We start from the raw sequence: 20,357 nt of genomic DNA, 5'->3' as shown, positions 1-20,357 counted from the left end.
ACACAGAAAAAAACTTAAAATGCTCTTCATATGGTAAAACGTTATTTATTTGATCTTGTTCTAATCAAAAACAACATCGCTGAATATCAATACATTATGTAACACAAGATATAAACTCTTAAACTTGAAAAAGTCATTTACAATTTTAAAAATCCCATATATATAGCCTATGTGTGTGTGTATATATAGCTTATATATATATATATATATATATATATATATATATATATATATATAATTCTTTTTGCTTTAACCATTTTAAACAAATAGTTCATGAACATTTACATGCATGTGTTTAAGTCATGAATTTATTGCATCCTCAGTCCCCTGAATTGTCGTGCACTTTCAAAACAATTTTCTTTGACAATATATTTTTAAAAGTGTCAAAAAATACAAAGATACAGGTTTTAAGCGGTCACTTTAGCCTGAAATTATACGCATAATATATCTACATGATACGCTTTGTAGATAACACAGGAGTTACTAATCAGTGAAATTAAATCCGTTGTAGTTTTAGGATGTTTGGGTAGCGGATGTTGCATGGCAATTTCAAAAGTCTTTGTAGCTTAGTTCCAAATATAATCGAAAATTTTAGAATTAATTCCATCTTGGTATTCGTTTTTTTTTTTTCGTTTTTTTTTTCGTTTGATCCTCAGTGGAATGTACAAAGTAATGAGACGCTAAATGGCATTATTTAGCGTTATTTGCAATTGTTTGACGACAGTAAAATTATTTATTTTATTATCATTGTTGTTAATTATTGTGTAGGCTACATTACACTGTTGTTTTTAAAAATTGGTAATGTAATCATATTAAATCACAGTAAATTATCGTAATATGCTGCATGCATTTTAATATATAGGAACATTTTACAAATAAGTAACTTGTAATCTAATTTGAAGCTAATTGCAGACCATTAATTCTCCGCCCTCATGCCCAAGCAAAAAAAAAAAAAAAAAAAAGCAAAGGGCTCATTAACTTTTCTGCTGTTTCTGCATTTGTGATAGACTTGCTCTTGCAATGTTTCGCTGAGGTTAATGGGGATTTCTAGAATACAACAGACAAAGTTTTGTAGAACTAAAAGTGATATTCATGGGGATCGGCCACTCCGTCCAGTTCCAAATCCAGTTTGGCTGCAAAAACATGATTTCTTTTTCTTCTTTTGATTATATTATATTATTTAGCTTCACACTGATTATTCTTCTTTTTTTACGGTTACTAAAAACGGCGTGTTGCTGCGTGTGATATAGGTTAGGCCTATTCAATTATTGTTATGAATTACTTTGTGGCATTAGTGTGAGAGAGACTGTAGCCTATAGCCTACAATTTTATTTGGTGGTTTCGTTCACTCTCTTTTTTTTTTCCTCAAGTGCCTGTTTTCCCCTACTTGTCACGTTATACTATTGCTTTCTGTCGTTCCCTTATGTGAAAGCGACATTTGTGAAACTCCATCCGGGGCATAGAGTGGCTTGCGTGGCGTTTGTTGTTCATTCTCTTTTTCAGACTTGCGCGGTGGGCGGTAACCCGTCCCCCTCCCCGAACTTGAAGTCGACCCTGAGGGAGGGGGTGCGGGCCGCGACATCAGACTAGACATAGATACACTGGGGAAGAGAAAGCCAAAAGAGCAACAGAATGACATTATGTCATAACTTTATAGCAAGTTGATACAATCTCTTACTTAGAAAAATGTAGGCCTGTATGTAGTTGGATATTAATGTCCGTGTGGCATTATATCGTATTATTCATATAGCCTATTCTTATTATTTCAGTCCATGTTCCTGTTATTATAAATAGGCTATTATTTTGTCTAAACTAATCTTACCTTGCTCTTAAACTGTAGCGCTTCGCTATAGAGTCGTTACTTACTTTTTTGGAGTACAGAGAAATTGTTGTCTTTAGCTGAGATATGCGTCAGTGTTACCCATTCATCTCGGCTGAGCAGTAGTTCTGTAAAAAAAAAAAAAAAAATTATAAAAAAAACATGTAGCCTACAGGGGGTCGCACTATATAGATCGTACAAATTGCATCAAAGTCTCTGCTTGCCCATCGCAGGTTTCCGTTGCACTAGGTCCCAAATGCTGGAAGCTCTAAAGCACACGGCGCGGAATTTGTCATGAGTTGACGAAGAGGCGGAGCATCTGGTCTCGGGGCCACCAATTTTGTGTTTGTGTCATTCTGCTATTTGTCGTGAAGAACCTATTACTGGTGGTAATATATAATCGTATAATCAGAATATTTTAAAAAGCCCGACAATCACACCGTGCAAATATTATAAACGTTGCACTAAACGAGGCTCATGTTTCTCACCTCCCTCTGCGTTCCTCGGAGGCACGGATGGGGATTAAGGGTAATGCGTTGTGGAAAAGCGAGGCCTTTATACCGGCCTAATCCAGGTTTAGAACCTACGGTTAAACTTGTTTATTCTCGGGTCTTTCAAAAGTAAAAAAAAAAAAAAAAAAAAAAAAAAACTTTTCTAGAAGAGCTGCCAAAACAAAATGTCACACACATGATATTTAAAAAACAATAACAGAATTTTGTTAGGCCTATATAAAATAAGGTCTGTATTATATACACTATATATATACTGTGGAATTCTTGAATTGAAGTTTAAATTATGTATCACTTATTTTAGTAGACCTAGACCTATGTCAAAACTTTAGGCCTATCGCGTTAACGCACAAAGTGGCGCATCTGAAGATACGCGTCTGAAGGTATTCGTCAGTCCTATACATTAATTGGTACTGGAATGAGTATTGCAAAAACTGAACAGAGAAGTAGCCTAACCATCTAGGCCTAATTATTACGAATAATCATGTGTTCAGATTTATATGCATAATCATTAACTGTTAAATGTCATGCGGTTAAATGTAATTTCACACTTAATGAAAACAAAATAAGAAATATGATTGAAATACTGTAAGGTATAGTGAATATGTTTCTAAATGTTTTGTTTTAGGCCTATATGATTTCTGGATTACAGAAACCATACACTTTTCTCAACAGCCTTTATATAAAAAGACTTGTTTGCTTTTCTTCGTATTGATGCCGTTTGTGGTATAGCCTAGCATTGCTCGCTCGCAGTCACAAACAATGTTTACCTGAATTATAAACTTATAAGCTTATAAGAAAATACAGCAGGCTATTCTGGGAATACTTTATAGCCTAATTGTTTTTTAGATAACAGTAATACATCATAACGTCTATTTTCTAGTTTAAAATATTCAAATATCCCTGTCAATTGAACACAATCCTGATTATTTGTGTTCCGCCGCCTCAACAGAGATTTTTTTAATCTTCGCAAACTAGTTTTCACAAAGACATTACAAATAGCCTACATTCGTAATTCATGGATAGCTTTCTCGTCAATTTACAAACAGTGAGCGAGTCTATCAATTTATTTTCCAGATCACGTGATCCTGGCCTCAGTTGGACTGGACAGAGATGAATTTCCACGTCATCTTACGTCTCAACATTTCTGCCTCTCTATACCCCTACAACGCGGGTAAGAGGCACGCGCACATGAGAGCATGTTGTGGGCGTTGCGTATAGGTCTCGCTAGCCCAAGCTAGACGCTGCGCGGGTACAATGATGGATTTTGACGAGAGGGTTTCCGTTGGCTCCAACATGTATCTGCCCAGCTGCACGTATTACGTTCCGGGTGCTGATTTCTCCACGTTGCCCTCTTTTCTATCTCAAAGTCAGTCTTCTCGTCCCGTCACCTACTCTTACTCCTCTAACCTGCCTCAGGTACAGCATGTCAGAGAGGTTACATTCCGTGACTATGCTATTGACGCGTCCGGTAAATGGCCTCACCGGGGTCCACTGGCTCAGTGTTATCCGTCGGAGGACATTGTACACAGGGAGTGTTTACCAGCGGCAACAACAGTTGGTGAAATGTTCCCCAAAAATAATGCATCTGCGTATTATCACTCTACATCGAACTCGACCTCCGCGCACAATTTCTACGGCAGTGTTGGAAGAAACGGGGTGCTTCCTCAAGCATTTGACCAGTTTTTCGACAACGCTTACGGCGGCTCGGACAGTGTAGCGAACAGCGACTTTGCAGCGAGGGATAAAACGCACTCCAGCAAACAGCCAACGCCAGCGCCCGCGCCGGAGCAGGACTCCGAAGGAAAGGAGCGACAGGAGACCAGTAGTCCAGAATCTTCTTCCGGAAACAATGAGGAAAAGACTAGCGGTGCGAGCAGTAAGTATGAGCTCAGCGAGACTGTCATGCGAGAAAGTTTGCAATCTTGCCGCTCCTGTTAAATTTTTATATGCTGTTTTATAAGCGTATAAGGTTTATAGAGGGCCTGAGATTTTCCCAACAAAACCTAGGCTACTTATAAACTGTGAGAATCACGTGCTTGGAATTGAAATTGGCCATGAAAAGACTTGAAACTTTTAACTTGAACTTTAAAATACGTTTAAGTGGCCGCAGTGATTTCACAGGAATGCTTACAACATTTAGAGTAGCAAGCTTATGTCTCTGGTAATTCATGCATGTTTTTTCCCACTGGTTCAAAAAATAAGAATATGCTATTTATATATATATATATATATATATATATATATATATATATATATATATATATATATATATATATATATATATATAATTTTACAACGCTTTTGATAAAAAATATGTAGCTTGTAGGCTAAAATAAAACGGTTCGACTTATTATTTTCGTATTTAGTAATAACGCTGACAACCATTAGTCTACTAACATTATTAGCCTATTCATAATGATAATAGGCTATATGAATAATATAGTTATATAATAATAAAGCCTATGTAATAATAAATTAGGCTATATATTCGTTTAGCCTATATTTATATATTTTACATTAATAACCTCAATAACCAATATTTTATAGCCTATAGGCTATTCTTATCTTTCATAATCTAGACTAAGAGCAATGACGTTTTTCCTTTTCTATTTTTGTTTTTCTCATTGTCTCAGGTGGACCCAGGGTACGCAAGAAGAGATGTCCCTACACTAAATTTCAAATTCGGGAGCTCGAGAGGGAATTCTTCTTCAGCGTGTACATCAACAAAGAGAAACGACTTCAGCTCTCACGGATGCTTAACCTCACCGATCGCCAAGTAAAAATATGGTTCCAGAACCGGCGCATGAAGGAAAAGAAACTAAATCGGGACCGGTTACAGTACTACACCAACCCACTGCTCTAGAACAAGGAAATATCAACAGATAATATACAACAGCTGCAATAATGAGATCACATACGAGACGTTACTGACTCTCAGCAGTTAACTTCAAGTTCGTGACAAGGCACCATTCACTTGTATACAATTACAGAGAGCATATAGTCCATATGACTGGATTTAAATTCACATAATTTATGTACGTTTTATGCTCGTAATAAATAAATGTATACAATTTTGTGGCGAACAGAAATTATTTAATTGTAAGCTCGTGATACACACTAAACAAGTAGGCCTACTTCTCCCCTTGCATTTATGATGGACACGCGAAGATTGAGTGCAAATGGCTGAAATATATGGGTCTAAACCAGGAAAGACTTTTGACAGGCCATTCGTATGGCGTGTTAATTTCTGTGGAGGAATGTTGTACAAGTTGGCCTAATGACTTTGGTGTGACCAAATAGAAGAAAAAGTGCTAGAAGCAGACTGCACCCAATTTTCGAATTATTTATTTGATTTGCTAGCAAATGGAATTTCCACTATCGTTGTTATTGAACACTTTAATCAATAACACTTTCTTCTACATGTCGTCTCGGGATTGTAAATTTAAACTCATTACAAGCAACTATGTAGGCTACTCATTATATTCAATGTTTTCACTTGGTGCAAACTCTGAACAAAGAGATAATAAGCTCATTGACTGCACGGAAAATGCAAACTCGCTCAATCTCATCCCAGTCATAAACAACATTTCCGGACTCGAATAAGGTCATCTTTAAGAAGTGGACTCTTTACATAACTGTTCTCACAAGAAACTTATTTGCCCATGTTCTTCTATACCGTGATGTACATTGTCACGGGGTTAAAATAAGGTTTGGCCGATTGTAATCCAGAACATCATCACCAGAACATAATGTTTAACATATATTTCCTAAATTAAATAACCAAAGAGTTACAAAGTATATTTGTAGTACACCGTTTTCTTATAATTGTATATAGGCAAAATATTGCATGAGCATAAACATGCGCATTATGTGCATTCATGAAGAACAATGATTATTGTTGTTGTTTATTGTTGTTGTTTTTATCTCCTTTTTTTCTCAAGAACTCTCTCGGACCATGGGATAAAGCAATTGTTACCTGACAATTTTTCAATAGCACTGTGGTTACAGTATTTGCAGTTATCATCTGAATGTTGTTTATGGCCGTACTCGTAGCGTTCATACATGGCATCCTACGAGCAATAAACTAAGTCAGAGGGAGGGAGAAAGTAGAAAGTATAAGAGGGGGAGAGAAAGACTGAGCTTTATGGTTGCTTGCTGCAAAGCGACTTGGCCTGGCTGGCGCATCCTTTGAGGCGCTGAGGTATATCCGCCTAATTACGGGGACATCCTCCTTGTTGCTTCAGCAACACGACCATAAAAGCTGTCTGTGTCTGGAGCATTTGGGCAATTGCAGTGTGGTGCCATAAACTGTCTGAGAACCAAGGTTATTAGCCACGATTCCAAGGGGACAGGGGTACAGAGGCAAAGAGATATTGAGGGGCGGCATTACGAAGTGCTCGTGTGCACTGCTTTCTGTCTGTTGTATTAATTTAACACTTTTTTTTTTTTTTTTTTAGGCGCGTTGTGCTGTTTCATCTGCTTTATTTCCTTTTTTGGAAAATTAGTTTTTCTGTCTATATTTACTTGCAGTAATAACTGTCCCATCATGAGCATGTTCAAATGGCCTCCATTGGGAGGCACTCGTGAGATCAATGTCATGGCCGTGGAACATCGACTGCAGACTCAAATCTTTTGAGATCTTTGCAGGTGTTCCAACCGATCTCCCTTAAATTCAGCAAGTCACTAAAACATTCCACAACTTTAACTGTCTGGATACAGAACACGCATTAAACGTCTACTGTTCTTATTATATTAAATATGATAGTGTAAAATATGAGGGCATTAACACTAATAACACAACTTTTACCACTAAATCAAAAAGTTTATGGCAAATTAACTATGCTCCGTCGTTTAAGAAATCCATTAAGGATACGAAAGATATGCGTTTTCGCTTATATATTTTAGGCAAAATTATTAGATTAATGTTTTACAAAAATGGTTAAGGTGATTTATTGCCAGCTGTAATCAAGGATTTATTGTGGCCTCAGAAATGAAGTAGCTTACATTTTCATTCGAGCTTTCAGCGATCATTGAACATTAACTGGAGAATATAGCTAACAGTGAGTAGGCCTATGTTGTCTGCACATTTCTTTTTTTTTTCTTTTTTTTTCTCGTCGGTTGACAAATTGCATTATAAATGGTGTTTGTAATTGTGATACATTATCGCGACTTCCCGCAAGAGGGATTCAGTAACAACATGAAAAGGAGAGAGCAGGCGAATGGGTAGTGTTACAGTGCGTGTGGACTATTTGTCTCTGGTGCAAAATAAATGCTTCCGCTGATAGCAATAAAATGAGAGATTTTTGTTCTTGGGTTTCTCTTACAGCGAACTCGATCTTGGGAATAAAGAAACGTGCAAAAGTGCTAAGTTTATCTGACATTTGAACTTCGGTACCTTGGCCTATAACTAAAAGACATAGGCTATCAAAGATAAGATTTAGATCGACAAATATTAAAGAAGGAATTGATCAGCTGTTGTTATTTTGATGAGGACTGAAATAGTAATGCCTAAAAGTTTGTGTAGTCCCCAAACTAAGCCTTACTTTGTTATTTGACCTAGTATTTATTTTCCATAGACTGCACGAATCTAACCACTAAATGACACAGGGATAGCTTAGGATAGCAACACGATAGCAAAGCAAAAGAATATTAGTTAGTTTAATATCCATAGTTCCTTAAATTACACGGTTACATTTACTTAATAAAGGTTAAAGGTTAGATCGCCCTTATTTTAAAATCAACTTAAAATATCGAAAGAGAGATAAATGGTCCTATGGTGAAATTTATGATTATCTTACAACTATAAATCCCCTTTTCACATTTTTTTTTAAACTTGAATTTTAACAAGCCTCAGCGTCACACTCTAAAAAAATTCTGGGTTGTTTTAACCCAATTTTGGGTCAAATATGGACAAACCCAAACGTTGGGTTAAAAATGTAACCCAACGGCTGGCTTTGTCCATAACAGCATTTTTTTTAGTTCAGTGTCATATCGGACTGCGTGTGTTTTGCAACCCAAGAAACATTGTGTTGTCAGGGTTTTGTTTGTTTTATTTTATTTTAGCATGTGGATGTTTTAAAGAAAATGAATAATAGGTCTATTCTGGCCAAGTTTGATGACGGTAGGCTACTTTGTACCTATCTGTGCACCAGAAAGTCTGTCCCACACATAATTCTACAAATACGTATTAATTAAAGAATCGACATTATTATTTAATTGTAACACGCACGCTGATGGGAAATGACTCTCCCGATTTTGAGTTGGCTAGGCCGATATGTTTTTAAATAATCTCTAGCGTGCATCTTAAAATAGTTGTTTGGTCGGTTTAACAATCTAAAAAATGCTGGGTTGTTTTAATCCTTGTGTGGGTCAAATGTGGAGAAACCCAACCGTTCGTTTACATTTTTTACATTGTAATTTTAAACCCAATGGTTTGTCCATATTTGACCCAAACATCTGTTGAGACAACCGAGCATTTTTAGAGTGTGAGCGTTGGGTATTTCTTCAAACACTGAGGGTGAAAAAATGTTTGTGGCAACCCGCAATTCCACACATAGCTACACACCTTTTAGCTCTACTTCGAGAATCTAGCCGTCCCACATGGTCTTCTCTGCAGTCCAAAAGTTGCTGCTACACCACTGACAGGTGACGAAGGCATGGAAGGGGTGTGGCTTTGTGTTTCTAGGCTTCCACTGGTTGAAATGTGCGCACTGAATTGAATGAGGGCACCTTTTTACATCCAGTTTGTCAAACGAAGTAGGCTATAGCCTAAATGACGCCCATCCTTTCTCATCTCCAAACACTTTCCGGTAATGGCGTGTCCAGTTAGCGGGGAGTGAGCGTCATTTGGATTCCTTAATTAATAAGCGGACTGAACCTGGCAGGTTGACCAGCATTAGCAGCTGGAGTTTAGCATCTGACTTGGAAGATTATTTTATAAACCAACAAAACTAAACAAATGGGTCTGTCCAAACCATTACCACTATGGCGATGTGGTCTGGAGAAGCTCGTGTCGCATCGTGAATAGATTTTTACCTCTGTCCTCAGGACATCAAAGAAAACGGGCATGTTGTTCGAGTAGCGGAAGTGCACTAAAGAAGCAGCCAGCCACAGTGAGTGAGGATTATGGTTCACGGGATGCGTCGGACTTATACATCCAATAACTTTATCATGGTATCTTGCAGGAATCAGACAGGCCATATCATATCAGACGTCGAATCCTGTCTCTACTATGGCTGCTTATAGGCTAGTATTATCAAGGGACAAGATGGAGATGAGGAAGATGCACAAGAAACAAAGCACGTTTGGGAAATATGTCAAGCCTACAGAACTTGATACTTGATATAGCCTATTGTTCGGTGCAATGTGTCAAAGGTAAGGTAATCGGTTTGTAATTGGTCTGCTCTCCATACCTTTAACTTTACACTTAAAGCCATTAATGTAAGAAACTGGTGCAGAAAATAAATGAATTTATTTAATTAAAAGTAGGCTAGGCCTAATATATTTCCAGATATTTAGTTTAAGGTAAATATCATAAACAACAAACATATAGGTAAATGCTATATCTGCATGGCTCAAGAAAAAAGGTTTAGATACCTACTAAAGCCTACTAAACTGTGTTGAAACGGTTTTAAATCATGTCGTATACTATAGGCTAATGAATTACTAAAATAAAATAAAATATATTTAAAAAGAATGTCACTTTTGGTTAAAACTATTCTATTAAAAATGTATACAGAAATAAAGATCAACTGTATTCATGCCATCAATCCAGGCCAATAGGCTACTGAAGATTATTGATATTAGTTAGTAAACCCTTCTAAAAATCGTGATCTAAAATATTGTTACTTTGTGTTTAATTTTGAAAACAACACTCACATTTATTTATTATGTTGACCATGAAACACTCACTTTACTAATTCTGTATCTCATACAGGAAACATGGAGTGTTCAACAAACTGGCTAACGGAAGACTTCCCGGAAGAAGAGCTGTCCTTGTATTAAACAACAAACCTTACAGCTGGAGAAGAGGTTACTCTACATAGGGTATGTAGTTTGACTCAGGAGCGCCGCCTAGAAATTGGCTGCAGTGTGCACCTGACCGATAGGCAAGTCAAAATAGTTCCCTAGAACCGCCATGTATAAAGTGGAGAAATTACCCGCGAAAAGACAAAAGACCCGCGAACTCTAGCACGGTTATGAGTTTTCATCATGACCAGAAGCCTAGCGACATATTTTTAGGTTACTTGTTTTCTGCATCTTCTTTTTCTTCGAGATTTTGTTATCTAATTTTCGAGATAGTGTTGGATAATCATGTGGTTCAAAGCCTATACTAACGTATGGAATGTAATCGATATATCTTTGTTCTTACAATATGCCTAGACAGCACCCAGCATTGTGAAAAAGAAAAAAATATAGGGCCTAATTGAAGATTATAGATTATATTGAAATGGATGTATTAGTGTGTTTATTTTGAATTTAATTGTAATGGTAGGCTATGCATTTTTAAAGAATCATATAGGCCTAGCTAATACGTTAAAATATTTTGAAACCGTGCCCGCACAGGCGCTTTATTTTTTTATAGACTACACATTACTATGGCCTATCATTGGCTACTAGCATAGGCTACTTCTATCTATCTTTAAAATACCAAGGTCATTGAACGACGAATTATAAAATGAATTAAGAACGACATAAACCCTCGACGAAAAAGAAGAAGAAGAAAAAAAGTGGATAGTGGATAGTGGGCTACTGAATGTGCTTGAATAGGCTACAATGTTGCTTTTGCAGTGTGTGTGTGTGTGTGTGTATAGGCCTATTTTGCATTTGTGTTTACTTGACATTTGTTGAGTTTCGCTTAGAGAACATAGGCTATAGGATTTTCAACATTTAATACGTTCTAGATTTTTTAAGTCATAAATTTCGTTTCCGTTCTCTCCGGCGGAAATGTATTTAAACCAAGGCTACTTCAGCGACCGGCCACAACAGTTTAGTCCGCTTTTGTGGCGTTTTATTGCTGGCTACTTTATGAGGCTCGTCACTTTTCTGAGTGACTATACCCTCAGTAGAGTCTGGATAGAGGTAGGAATAAAGACGTTCGGATTTCAAGCGTTGGAAAACATTCCATTTTTGGTAATTTTTTTTTCAAGTTAACACAGGTAAGGTGCTATTCTGACATTACTGGTTTTGGCTGTTACGAAAAATGCATGTTGTTTGATAGTTCTTTGTAAAGATTAAATTAAAGACAATGCCGGAGATTTGTTTACATAGCATAGCCTACTATTAGTTTTTTTTTTCCCCGAGGATTTGAACCAGACTGTCGAGTGGTTTAGGTAGTTTCATGTTGTTGGGATTGTATAATTAAACCCTACAACACGAAACTGTCTTAATTGCCCCAGTTTCATTCGTCAGTAACCTACGATCTTTTTTTAACAGACCGAGAGCATTTAAATGATCAGTATACATTTTACAGCCTTGCTTTTTCAATTGTACGAAATGCAACCTCTTTTTGAACATAATCGGTATTAGTTTTATTTATTTATTTTTTTTTTTTTATCGCCCTGCTAGTGAACCGGGCTGATGGCAGAGACTGATTTTTCGAACTCAATGTAGACAGCCTTGACAAGGCCTCGGTTACGTCCAATACACCGTAATCGGCCACGTCTGCTGTAAGCAACAGCGACTTCGGTGGCGTTCCACTGAGCTAAAGAAATTGCCTTTCCTGGCTTCCGCCTAGCGCCGTATAAGTGGCTGAACACAAAAGACAAGATTGGCTTTATGGTGGCACTCCAGTACAGCTAAAGGACCTAAAAAGCATGAATAGCGCCTATGGTAAAACTCGGTTGTGTTAACAAACACCCTATCGCAGTTTACGGCTTCAAAGGGCCATGCTGTTTCCGTCTCTTTTTCTCTCTCTTCTTTTTTTGAAAAGTAGTGGTGTTTCCTGCTGTAAAATGCTTCTGACTATCTGTAATCACTGGTGGACCAATAAGCAATATGAAAAATTATTTAATTATATATAGTTATTAATTATATATATAGTTTGTTTTTGATATAGCCTTTGTCTGCATTGTCATCAGGCCTAGGCTACTGTACGAGGCTCATAATACTGAGCCGATGCACATTAGACTTTCTTTATTTGTATTTATGGCTGTTGAAAATAGCCTACCTGATTAAAAAGTAAAAGAAAAAAAGGTTCAAAAAACAGTAATTAGGCTACTCATTTTTCTTGAGTTTTCTTGTATTACGCATTTTGTGTTTGCTTTTGCCGTTAAATAGCCTACTAAATGTGTGATTCTGTTTTTTTATTTATTTTTTAGGCTACCATGATTTATATCTAAAGCATACAGTGAATACAATATAATCTATTTATGGGCAATGTTTGCCGAATAAAACGTACAACAACAACAACATTTATTATAATAATATTTAAATATAATATAATATAATATAATATAATATAATATAATATTACCTGATAGCCTATTATATTTTCAATAATAATAATAATATTGCATCGTTATAATACTATTGCAATTTACAATAAGGTTTTATTGGTTAACATGAACTAACAATGAACAATAATTGGACAGGATTTAGGCTATTAATGATGTTAATCTCAACATTTACTACTACATTTTTAAGATCGAAAGTTTTATCTCTTAACTTTAGTTAATGCACTGTGAACTAATATGAACATGAACTTTTTATTAGTTAACATTAATAAAGGTTAATAAGTGCTGTAATAATATTTCGTTAGTTAATATTGTTAATGTATTAGCTAATGTTAACAAATGAAACCTCATTGTAAAGTGTTACCTTTACTATTTTACTGAACAACGAAATTTAGAGGGAATAGTTACACTATTGTTAAAATAAAATGGTTGCAGTTGTTAGTTACATTGTTATATCGTTTGATGTATTGTTATGGACACGACGACCTGAATTAACGGGAAGCTACCATGGTCAGCTAATTCTGTTCATTTATATTTTCACTTGGTATTCAGCAACAAGCTGTTGCTGGTATACTATCTAAAGAAATGTGTGTCCTTTATGCATTCAAATATACTCTTCACATAGTACATTATTCCATGCAACATATTCAGTATGAATGAGAATATACTGTAATGGTGGACTAAAAGAGATAACTTCTTATTGATTATCCAGAATCTTCTGTATTTGCAAATTTATTGAATATCAACAAACTGCAACAAACTGAAACAAGAAAAAATACACAATGCACATTGTAGCCAAACAGAAGCCTTACATGTCTCAAGCAATGTATAAAATCCATAAAGAATATGACGAATGTGGAAAAATACAATTTGACAGTTAATGGCTATACATTATAGGCATTAACGATCAACTCAATCGAATAGACAATAAAGTCAAAATGGTTATAACATTCAAACTGACTTGGTACAGAAAATGTAAGGAACACTTATGAAAAATGAAAGAGCTTTTATTAATATTAATACTAATCCTATTAATAAAAATAACAGCATAGTGTCAGTTTGATTACATACATTTCTGGCAATGTCTCTTAACCATGGCTTTTGTCTGAAGAAAGAAAAGAAAACCTTTTGTATAGCTCTTTTTGTATATTCTTATGTATTAAGCTTATTCGATTGTGGTTTATACAGGTATAGAAGAGTTTAATTGGAACCAATGCAACACATTTCACTTTTCTTTTCTTTTTTCTTTTTTTGAGAAATTCCATTGATTTTTTTTTTTTTTTTTTTGTGCTGTCCCAATGGTCACGTGTGTACCTCACCCAATCAAATGGCGGTTTGCTCTCAACTTACTTGACTGGGGCTTTGCGAGGGGGAAGTTGCCTCTCCATTTTCACAGATTGTTATTTTGTGAGCGTGTTACTGTATGTGTGTGTGAATGTTTTTATGTGTGTGTATGCATGAGAGTGCGTGCCTGCCATGTCGACATCTGGAGCTTTGACAGGATACTATATTGACTCTCTTGTAATGCCGGACAACGAGGAGACTCGCTTTTCCTCAGGTTCAGAGCTCATTCAGCATAGGCCCTCCGTTTTACCCACAGATCATACAGAGATCGGTCCCTGCACATTCCCGGCAAAGCAAGCCGTTTATGGTGGCTCAGGTTGGGGCCACATCCCAACGCATTTCTCCAATGGTGTAGGCCTACCGTCAGTGTATCAGCCGCATACACAGCCTCCAGTAGCTGGGGATTACGTGCAGTCTTGGCTTTTGGACTCTGCATGTGGGCTGCCTTTCACTGAGCTACCGACGGTACATCATCACTATCATACCAAACCCGATACAAATAGAACGAATGAGGACGGCACTGAGGCCAGTTCACATGCTGTACTCCCTCCCGGAGGCTTCATTAACGGGGGATGTTCTACCGACACAGAGAAAGTATCTGGCCGGACTGCTGAGAAGGGAGGCGATATCGAGGAGAAACCAGGCGCTCATCCAGGTAAGGCTGACCAGATGGTGCGATAGTACAATGAAATTAAACTTATATTATGCACCTTTCTTATGTATTTAACACGATTCTCGTAGTTAACTGCTGCAATATTTTTGACGGCGAAATATTTTACATTGTTTTAGACGTGACTGTTACGAGGCTCTGAGACATAGGCGGTAACTGTGATTTAGGCTATGCCATCGTCTGGATTTTAGATAGGGTATTGTGTAAAAAACTATTCACTATTCGCTTATGATTTCGAAACCCTCCTTCCCATATGCCTCTATACCTTTCCCCAGACAACCCGGTGTCCAACTGGCTTCACGCGAGCTCAACGCGTAAAAAACGCTGCCCCTATTCTAAGCACCAGATCCTCGAGCTGGAGAAAGAATTTTTATTTAACACTTACCTCACGCGCGACCGGCGGTACGAGGTCGCCCGTCTACTGAACCTCACGGAGAGACAGGTCAAAATTTGGTTCCAAAACCGCAGGATGAAGATGAAAAAATTTAAAAGAGATGGAACGAAGGACGAATGAAGCACTTCGTGTATGTGAGGATGTGAGATGATACATCCTTTTAATGAAATGATTGTCGTGGAATTTTACATTAGGTGTCATTCTTTTCAAACAAACCATATTTGACTTAAAGCATGCTGGGATCGTGTTGTTGTATTGAGTTATAGGCTATTTGTCATATGTGGATCACTTTTAATGAATACGGCACAAATCCATTTTTCAGACGTTCGCTGATGCAGCCTTAAACAATCTGTATTTAATTTAGACCTAATTTATTAGGAATTAATAGCCTAAATATGTCGGAGCTATATGTGCTATTTCTTCGATTGTAGGTGTGTATTTCAGACCTTCAATTAACATTTTCTTTTGTTCTGTAACTTTTCCTATAATTTGTCTAGAAATATTTGGCCCAGTTTTATGTAAAGATAATACACTTGAGATCGTGTGACCTTAGATTTTTTTTTTTTTAATATGACATTAGGCTACCACTAGTCACTTCACTACCTATTTGTTTTGAATCGACCAACGTTTTCACGCCATATCACACGATGTGATAATGGGTGAAGTCTGCGAACTTCAGGGATCAAGTAAAATTAGATACTGAGCTGTAGATATAAAAGCACTGTAGGCAACTTTACAAATACCTCATGGTCTGTTGACCGTCATATTTTTATTTTATTTTTGTTTACTGTTTACCTATTTTCTCAGATGTCATTTGTGATTTTATTTATTGAATAATAAAAGCAATTCATATCTCCAAACAAGTCTCCCTTATATTTTGTATTCCTCGTGACATTTTTGAAAGAACAATTAAGTTTTAATTGTGTAATTTTTGGTAGATTTTCTTGTGCTTTTCCTTTTCAGACTTTTTCGTAAAGTTGTATTTTGCATCAAGGGAAGGGAAATATAGGCCTATGCCTATTAGATTTGTTTTTTTTGTATAATTATTACAATTATTTTATTTTTATTGGTTGCTGTTGGTTTATTGTTTTACTTTAATAGATGCTGTGTAAACAGTCCTAATTAAAAGGATTCATTGAGAAAGATGATTTTTTTAAAAGCCTAGTAGGAGCAGCTGTTTTTTGGAGGGGGAAAAAACGCAAAACGATATGTAAATAACAATAATAATAAGAAGAAATAGAAGTAAAAGAGTGTTCAAACCTTAAAGTCTTATAGACGCTAATTTTGGCCTATAATTTACTCAAACCATTTCACAGACCTGCCGTCAGCTCTTGAGGAATGTTCTCTGAGGCTAGGGTATGCCGGGCGAGTTTGGAGTCGGGGAGAGCAGTCTTGTAGACCGGCCTGGTAAGATGAGGTTGTTAGCTGCATGCAGCCATAAAAGACAATTACTGCTATAACCGTTTATGGTGTGCAAAGCGCTGCGAGGCGAGAGAACGCAACACAACAGAGATATTATGAGACTCGACAGCTGGGCTAAGTGAACAACGCACCATGTGTGCATGAATCTGTGGAATTAAAAGAACAGACCTGTCGTTTGGACCTCCATGATGAGGTGATTGATGATACGGAGTTCGGGGTGTTCTGTTCTGTTCAGATTCTGTCTGAAACAAACCTTAAAGTATATGAATATGTAAGGCCTACTGTAGGCTATAGCCTGGAGGAAGCCCATAAGTGGCACAGATATAGGCTAGCGGATAGACTTTGACTTCAAAGGCCTCCTCATGGAGACAAGGCAATGAATCGCAGACGCGGCAACAGACATTGGCATTCCGTTTTCAATGGCTTTATGGCCGTCCAGACACAATTAGACCGTTTCCAGAGGCCCGACACCCATTTGGAGAGGTGCTGTTATTTTCTTCAGTTACCCTCTGCTTTCAGGAAGACTCGACTTCGTGCACAAAAAGCCAGCGGAAATAATCTAGTTTTATTGGTCTCTAATTGCAGTTTACTCTATATGGCACCCTTTGTGTAGACCTATACATGGTAAAATGGAGGCGTCAGTGCAAATTCTCCAAAAAGAAGTTTCAAAAACAGTGCTCACTAATAAAATGAAAATGATGAATTTTTTTCATATTCTTGCTTTCACTTGCGGGAATTATTTTGGCCATAACACAATGTCTAATCGTGGATGCCCAAGCAAAAAATGAAACTATATCGTAGTTATGGAGGCCTACAGTTGCTTGCATTGTTATACAGTTTGGCCACTTGATGTCAGTAAAACCTCATAATTGAGAAATGTTTTGAGTGGCCCTAGCCTATTTCCAATAGCTTCCATGTTCTTGTTTTTTATGGCTTCATTTGTTTCATTTTTGTTTGATGAAATAAAAAAAATAAAAAAAATAAAAAAATGTTGATGCTCTCTCTTCTATTTCTATTGTAAATGTAAAGCAATAATTACAACTTACATTGTAACAGTGAAGCAAAATCATTTGAGCACCGTCTGGATTATGAGTCAAGTCTGGTTTATAGCCTATTCTCGATTTTTAATTAGTCAGTAAGCCTATTGAAGTAGGCTACCGAAAGAGATTTATTTATTTTTGCATTTAAGGCCTATGTTAATTCCATATTAACTATCCACTGTTCCATATTCTATCCATATATCTTGGTAATAGAAAATGTCTATTTACTGACATTCCGTTTAAAAAAAAAAAATATCTCGCAAAAATATCGGGTAAATTTGATACAGAACAAACTACAGATTAAACTACTCCAGTTACGGTTTTGTAGAAAATCTATGAATGCATATCGGCACAAGCCTTCTTCAGAGTGTGTCAGTGTGTGTGTTTTCAAATAGGCTATTTTTTTCTAAATGTGACCAGCCAAAACAACTGTAAAGGCTTTTAAATATTTTGCAGTCTACTGAAGTGCTAAGATGTTTGACTAAAGAGCACCTTCTGGGATTTTTATACGAGGTCCTTCCAGCAAGTAACCTATAGCGTAAGATGTTTCCCTCTGAGACTAACATCGATCTAACATTGAGTTATTCTACAAGTCATCTACAATTTAGACTAACATTTAGTCTACTATGCACACCCAAAATTACTTAATAACTGGTAATACAAATCTTTATTTTGTAATAAGTTTTCTTTGTCTTTCAAAATGCATTAAAGTCCACACAATAATCATAACATTGACATTTTCGGAGGTGAAATGAGCACATAAAAGCAGTGGCATCTGAGGATCAGTATGAAATTGCATGCTAATTTTCACGTTTGCAAAGTGACGTCGAATAAAAATATACAGCGTTACAGAAATTCGTAATATGCCTATTTGGCGTTATCTTGTGTGCTCTCCAGTGAAAATAAATAAATTAAATAAAATAACACGCTCGACCCGGCGTTTTTAGAGTGTAGATTTACATTTAAACATCGCACTTTAAACTTTTGCACTTTTGAAAATGCTCTGATTAACCTGTACTTTAAATAAAAGCTTAGTAGGTCTATGTTATTGTTTGGAACGCCCTGTGTTTTATTCAAAAACTGTTTTCTTTTGGCAAAATTATCTACAATATAAATTCCTTCCATTATATTTTTTATGTTACATGTATTCAGGGCTCGTCTTTTAAAATAAAATTAGGCTACATTTTATGCAAACATCCTGTATACTTCATTTTTCCTCCTTTCTATTTCACAACAATGAAATGTAGCATATAAAACGAAATAAATACCGAATACTACAATGGAATTTTAATAGTTAAAAAACCTGTAGTAGTAACCTGTTAAATAAATATACTTCTAATAATAATAAAAAAAAGAAATAGAAAAAAGAAATAAAAGACTTAAAATGTAAGATGTGTTCTGCCAAATCAATGGATTTTTTCGAAGACTTTCTAAATAAGTCAAAAACGATCTAAAGACTTATTCTTCTAAGTCTCATTAGTATTTCTATATTTTTAAATACTAATTTTCATAAGAATTCTGATAATTTTCAGCAGACCATTGACTGATTTGGATATTAACTACTCTTGCAAGCTGACGAAAAGGCAAAAGCAATGCTTATTGGCTGTTTAAGTGCTTGCGGAGTAATCATGTGACTTCATGGACCCAATGCCAGTGAAGTGGTATTTAATATGAACTCTGGCTGTAATGGGATTGTATATCACCCTGGCTCGTAAAAACGACACCAAGGATTCATGCTCAACAATTCTGCACGATGAAAAAATATGAATTTGAATTAAATTGGAATATTTGTCACAGGCATGGGCAGGGCGCACTCACTCACTCTTCTTCTTCAGCACTGGCCAGAAATGTTGCTTTGTGTATAACAAATGGTCGTCTATACAGCAGGAGGAAATGACTAAAATGTTACTTACACATGACATGGCCAAGATGTGGCTCATCGGGGATTTAGAAAGGAACTTGGATATATCCCGCCCCAAATTCATATGGCACGGACAGAACCAGTCGGATGTGTATCTTCAAATGAGAACGCAAGGTATGACTTTCACGTTTGTTTGAGACAGCTTGTAGTCTATCTTGTGTAGGTTTTCTTATATTATTGTGTCAGAGGCTACAGAGTCGTGTCCTGTAACTGCATACCCAAAGCCGCCGATGCAGCTGTTCATGCATGTGTGAAGTCGTAAACGTTTTAATGTCTTGGCTCTGTGGTAATAAATTAATTACTCAGTGTGTCTTAATTTAGAGGATCTCCTATGCGTATCTGGTTGCATAATTGATTTCGCTCTTTGTGTCTGCTTGCAAGATTTATAGCATAGCCTACTCTGTTAAAGAAACTATTCTATCTCCGATGTTATTGTGCCTTATAGGCTACTGCAACAGATGGCTACATTATAATCGAGTAACTACTGACCAGAATACTATTTACAGCTCACGGGCATATCATCTTTTAAACTGTAGGCCTAATATAATCTATTAACACAAAACCAAGAATAATTTATATTAGCGATGATATGTATGATCATGACACCCTAATACAAGGCTAAATAGAGTGAATGTCTCTCTTTGGAGTAATCGTGCAGTTTAAAATGGTTACATCTAGAAATGTTTAGATCATTTTACGAATTTACGCATTTTACGTAAAATTTCGATCATTTTATATTGACAAGGCGACAGGCCAACATGACCCAACGCCATAGACTCAA

The 20,357-nt window shown here is 36.4% G+C and overlaps 2 protein-coding genes and 1 long non-coding RNA gene across 4 annotated transcripts; 2 read left to right on the top strand and 1 right to left on the bottom strand.

Annotated features, from left to right (window-relative positions):
• Positions 1–289: 289 nt before the first annotated feature.
• On the bottom strand, positions 290–4,153 carry LOC311092992. The gene is made up of 4 exons (XR_014608353.1): positions 2,308–4,153; positions 2,044–2,202; positions 1,867–1,947; positions 290–1,601 (listed from the first exon to the last, which is right to left on the bottom strand). It is a non-coding gene; the product is annotated as an uncharacterized lncRNA (long non-coding RNA).
• On the top strand, positions 3,586–6,212 carry hoxa11a (homeobox A11a; the record flags this gene model as incomplete). 2 transcript variants are annotated; one of them, XM_084130047.1, is made up of 2 exons in its annotated part: positions 3,586–4,207; positions 4,965–6,212. In XM_084130047.1, 2 exons carry the CDS (start codon positions 3,586–3,588, stop codon positions 5,192–5,194), a joined length of 852 nt encoding a protein of 283 aa, XP_083986173.1. In that variant the 3' UTR covers positions 5,195–6,212. The 2 variants fall into 2 exon arrangements, with proteins under 2 accessions (XP_083986173.1, XP_083986174.1); XM_084130048.1 differs by having other exon boundaries at positions 3,586–4,198; positions 4,965–6,179.
• Positions 6,213–14,168: 7,956 nt separating this feature from the next.
• hoxa9a (homeobox A9a) lies at positions 14,169–16,050 on the top strand. Its single transcript, XM_084131248.1, has 2 exons — positions 14,169–14,784; positions 15,075–16,050. Exons 1-2 carry the CDS (start codon positions 14,262–14,264, stop codon positions 15,311–15,313), a joined length of 762 nt encoding a protein of 253 aa, XP_083987374.1. The 5' UTR covers positions 14,169–14,261; the 3' UTR covers positions 15,314–16,050.
• Positions 16,051–20,357: the final 4,307 nt, after the last annotated feature.

The sequence above is a fragment of the Abramis brama genome (assembly GCF_963993115.1).
Source record: "Abramis brama genome assembly, chromosome: 12".
Lineage (NCBI taxonomy): Eukaryota > Metazoa > Chordata > Actinopteri > Cypriniformes > Leuciscidae > Abramis > Abramis brama.
Note: the sequence above shows the minus strand (reverse complement) of the source record. Positions and strands in the feature narration are given on the sequence as shown.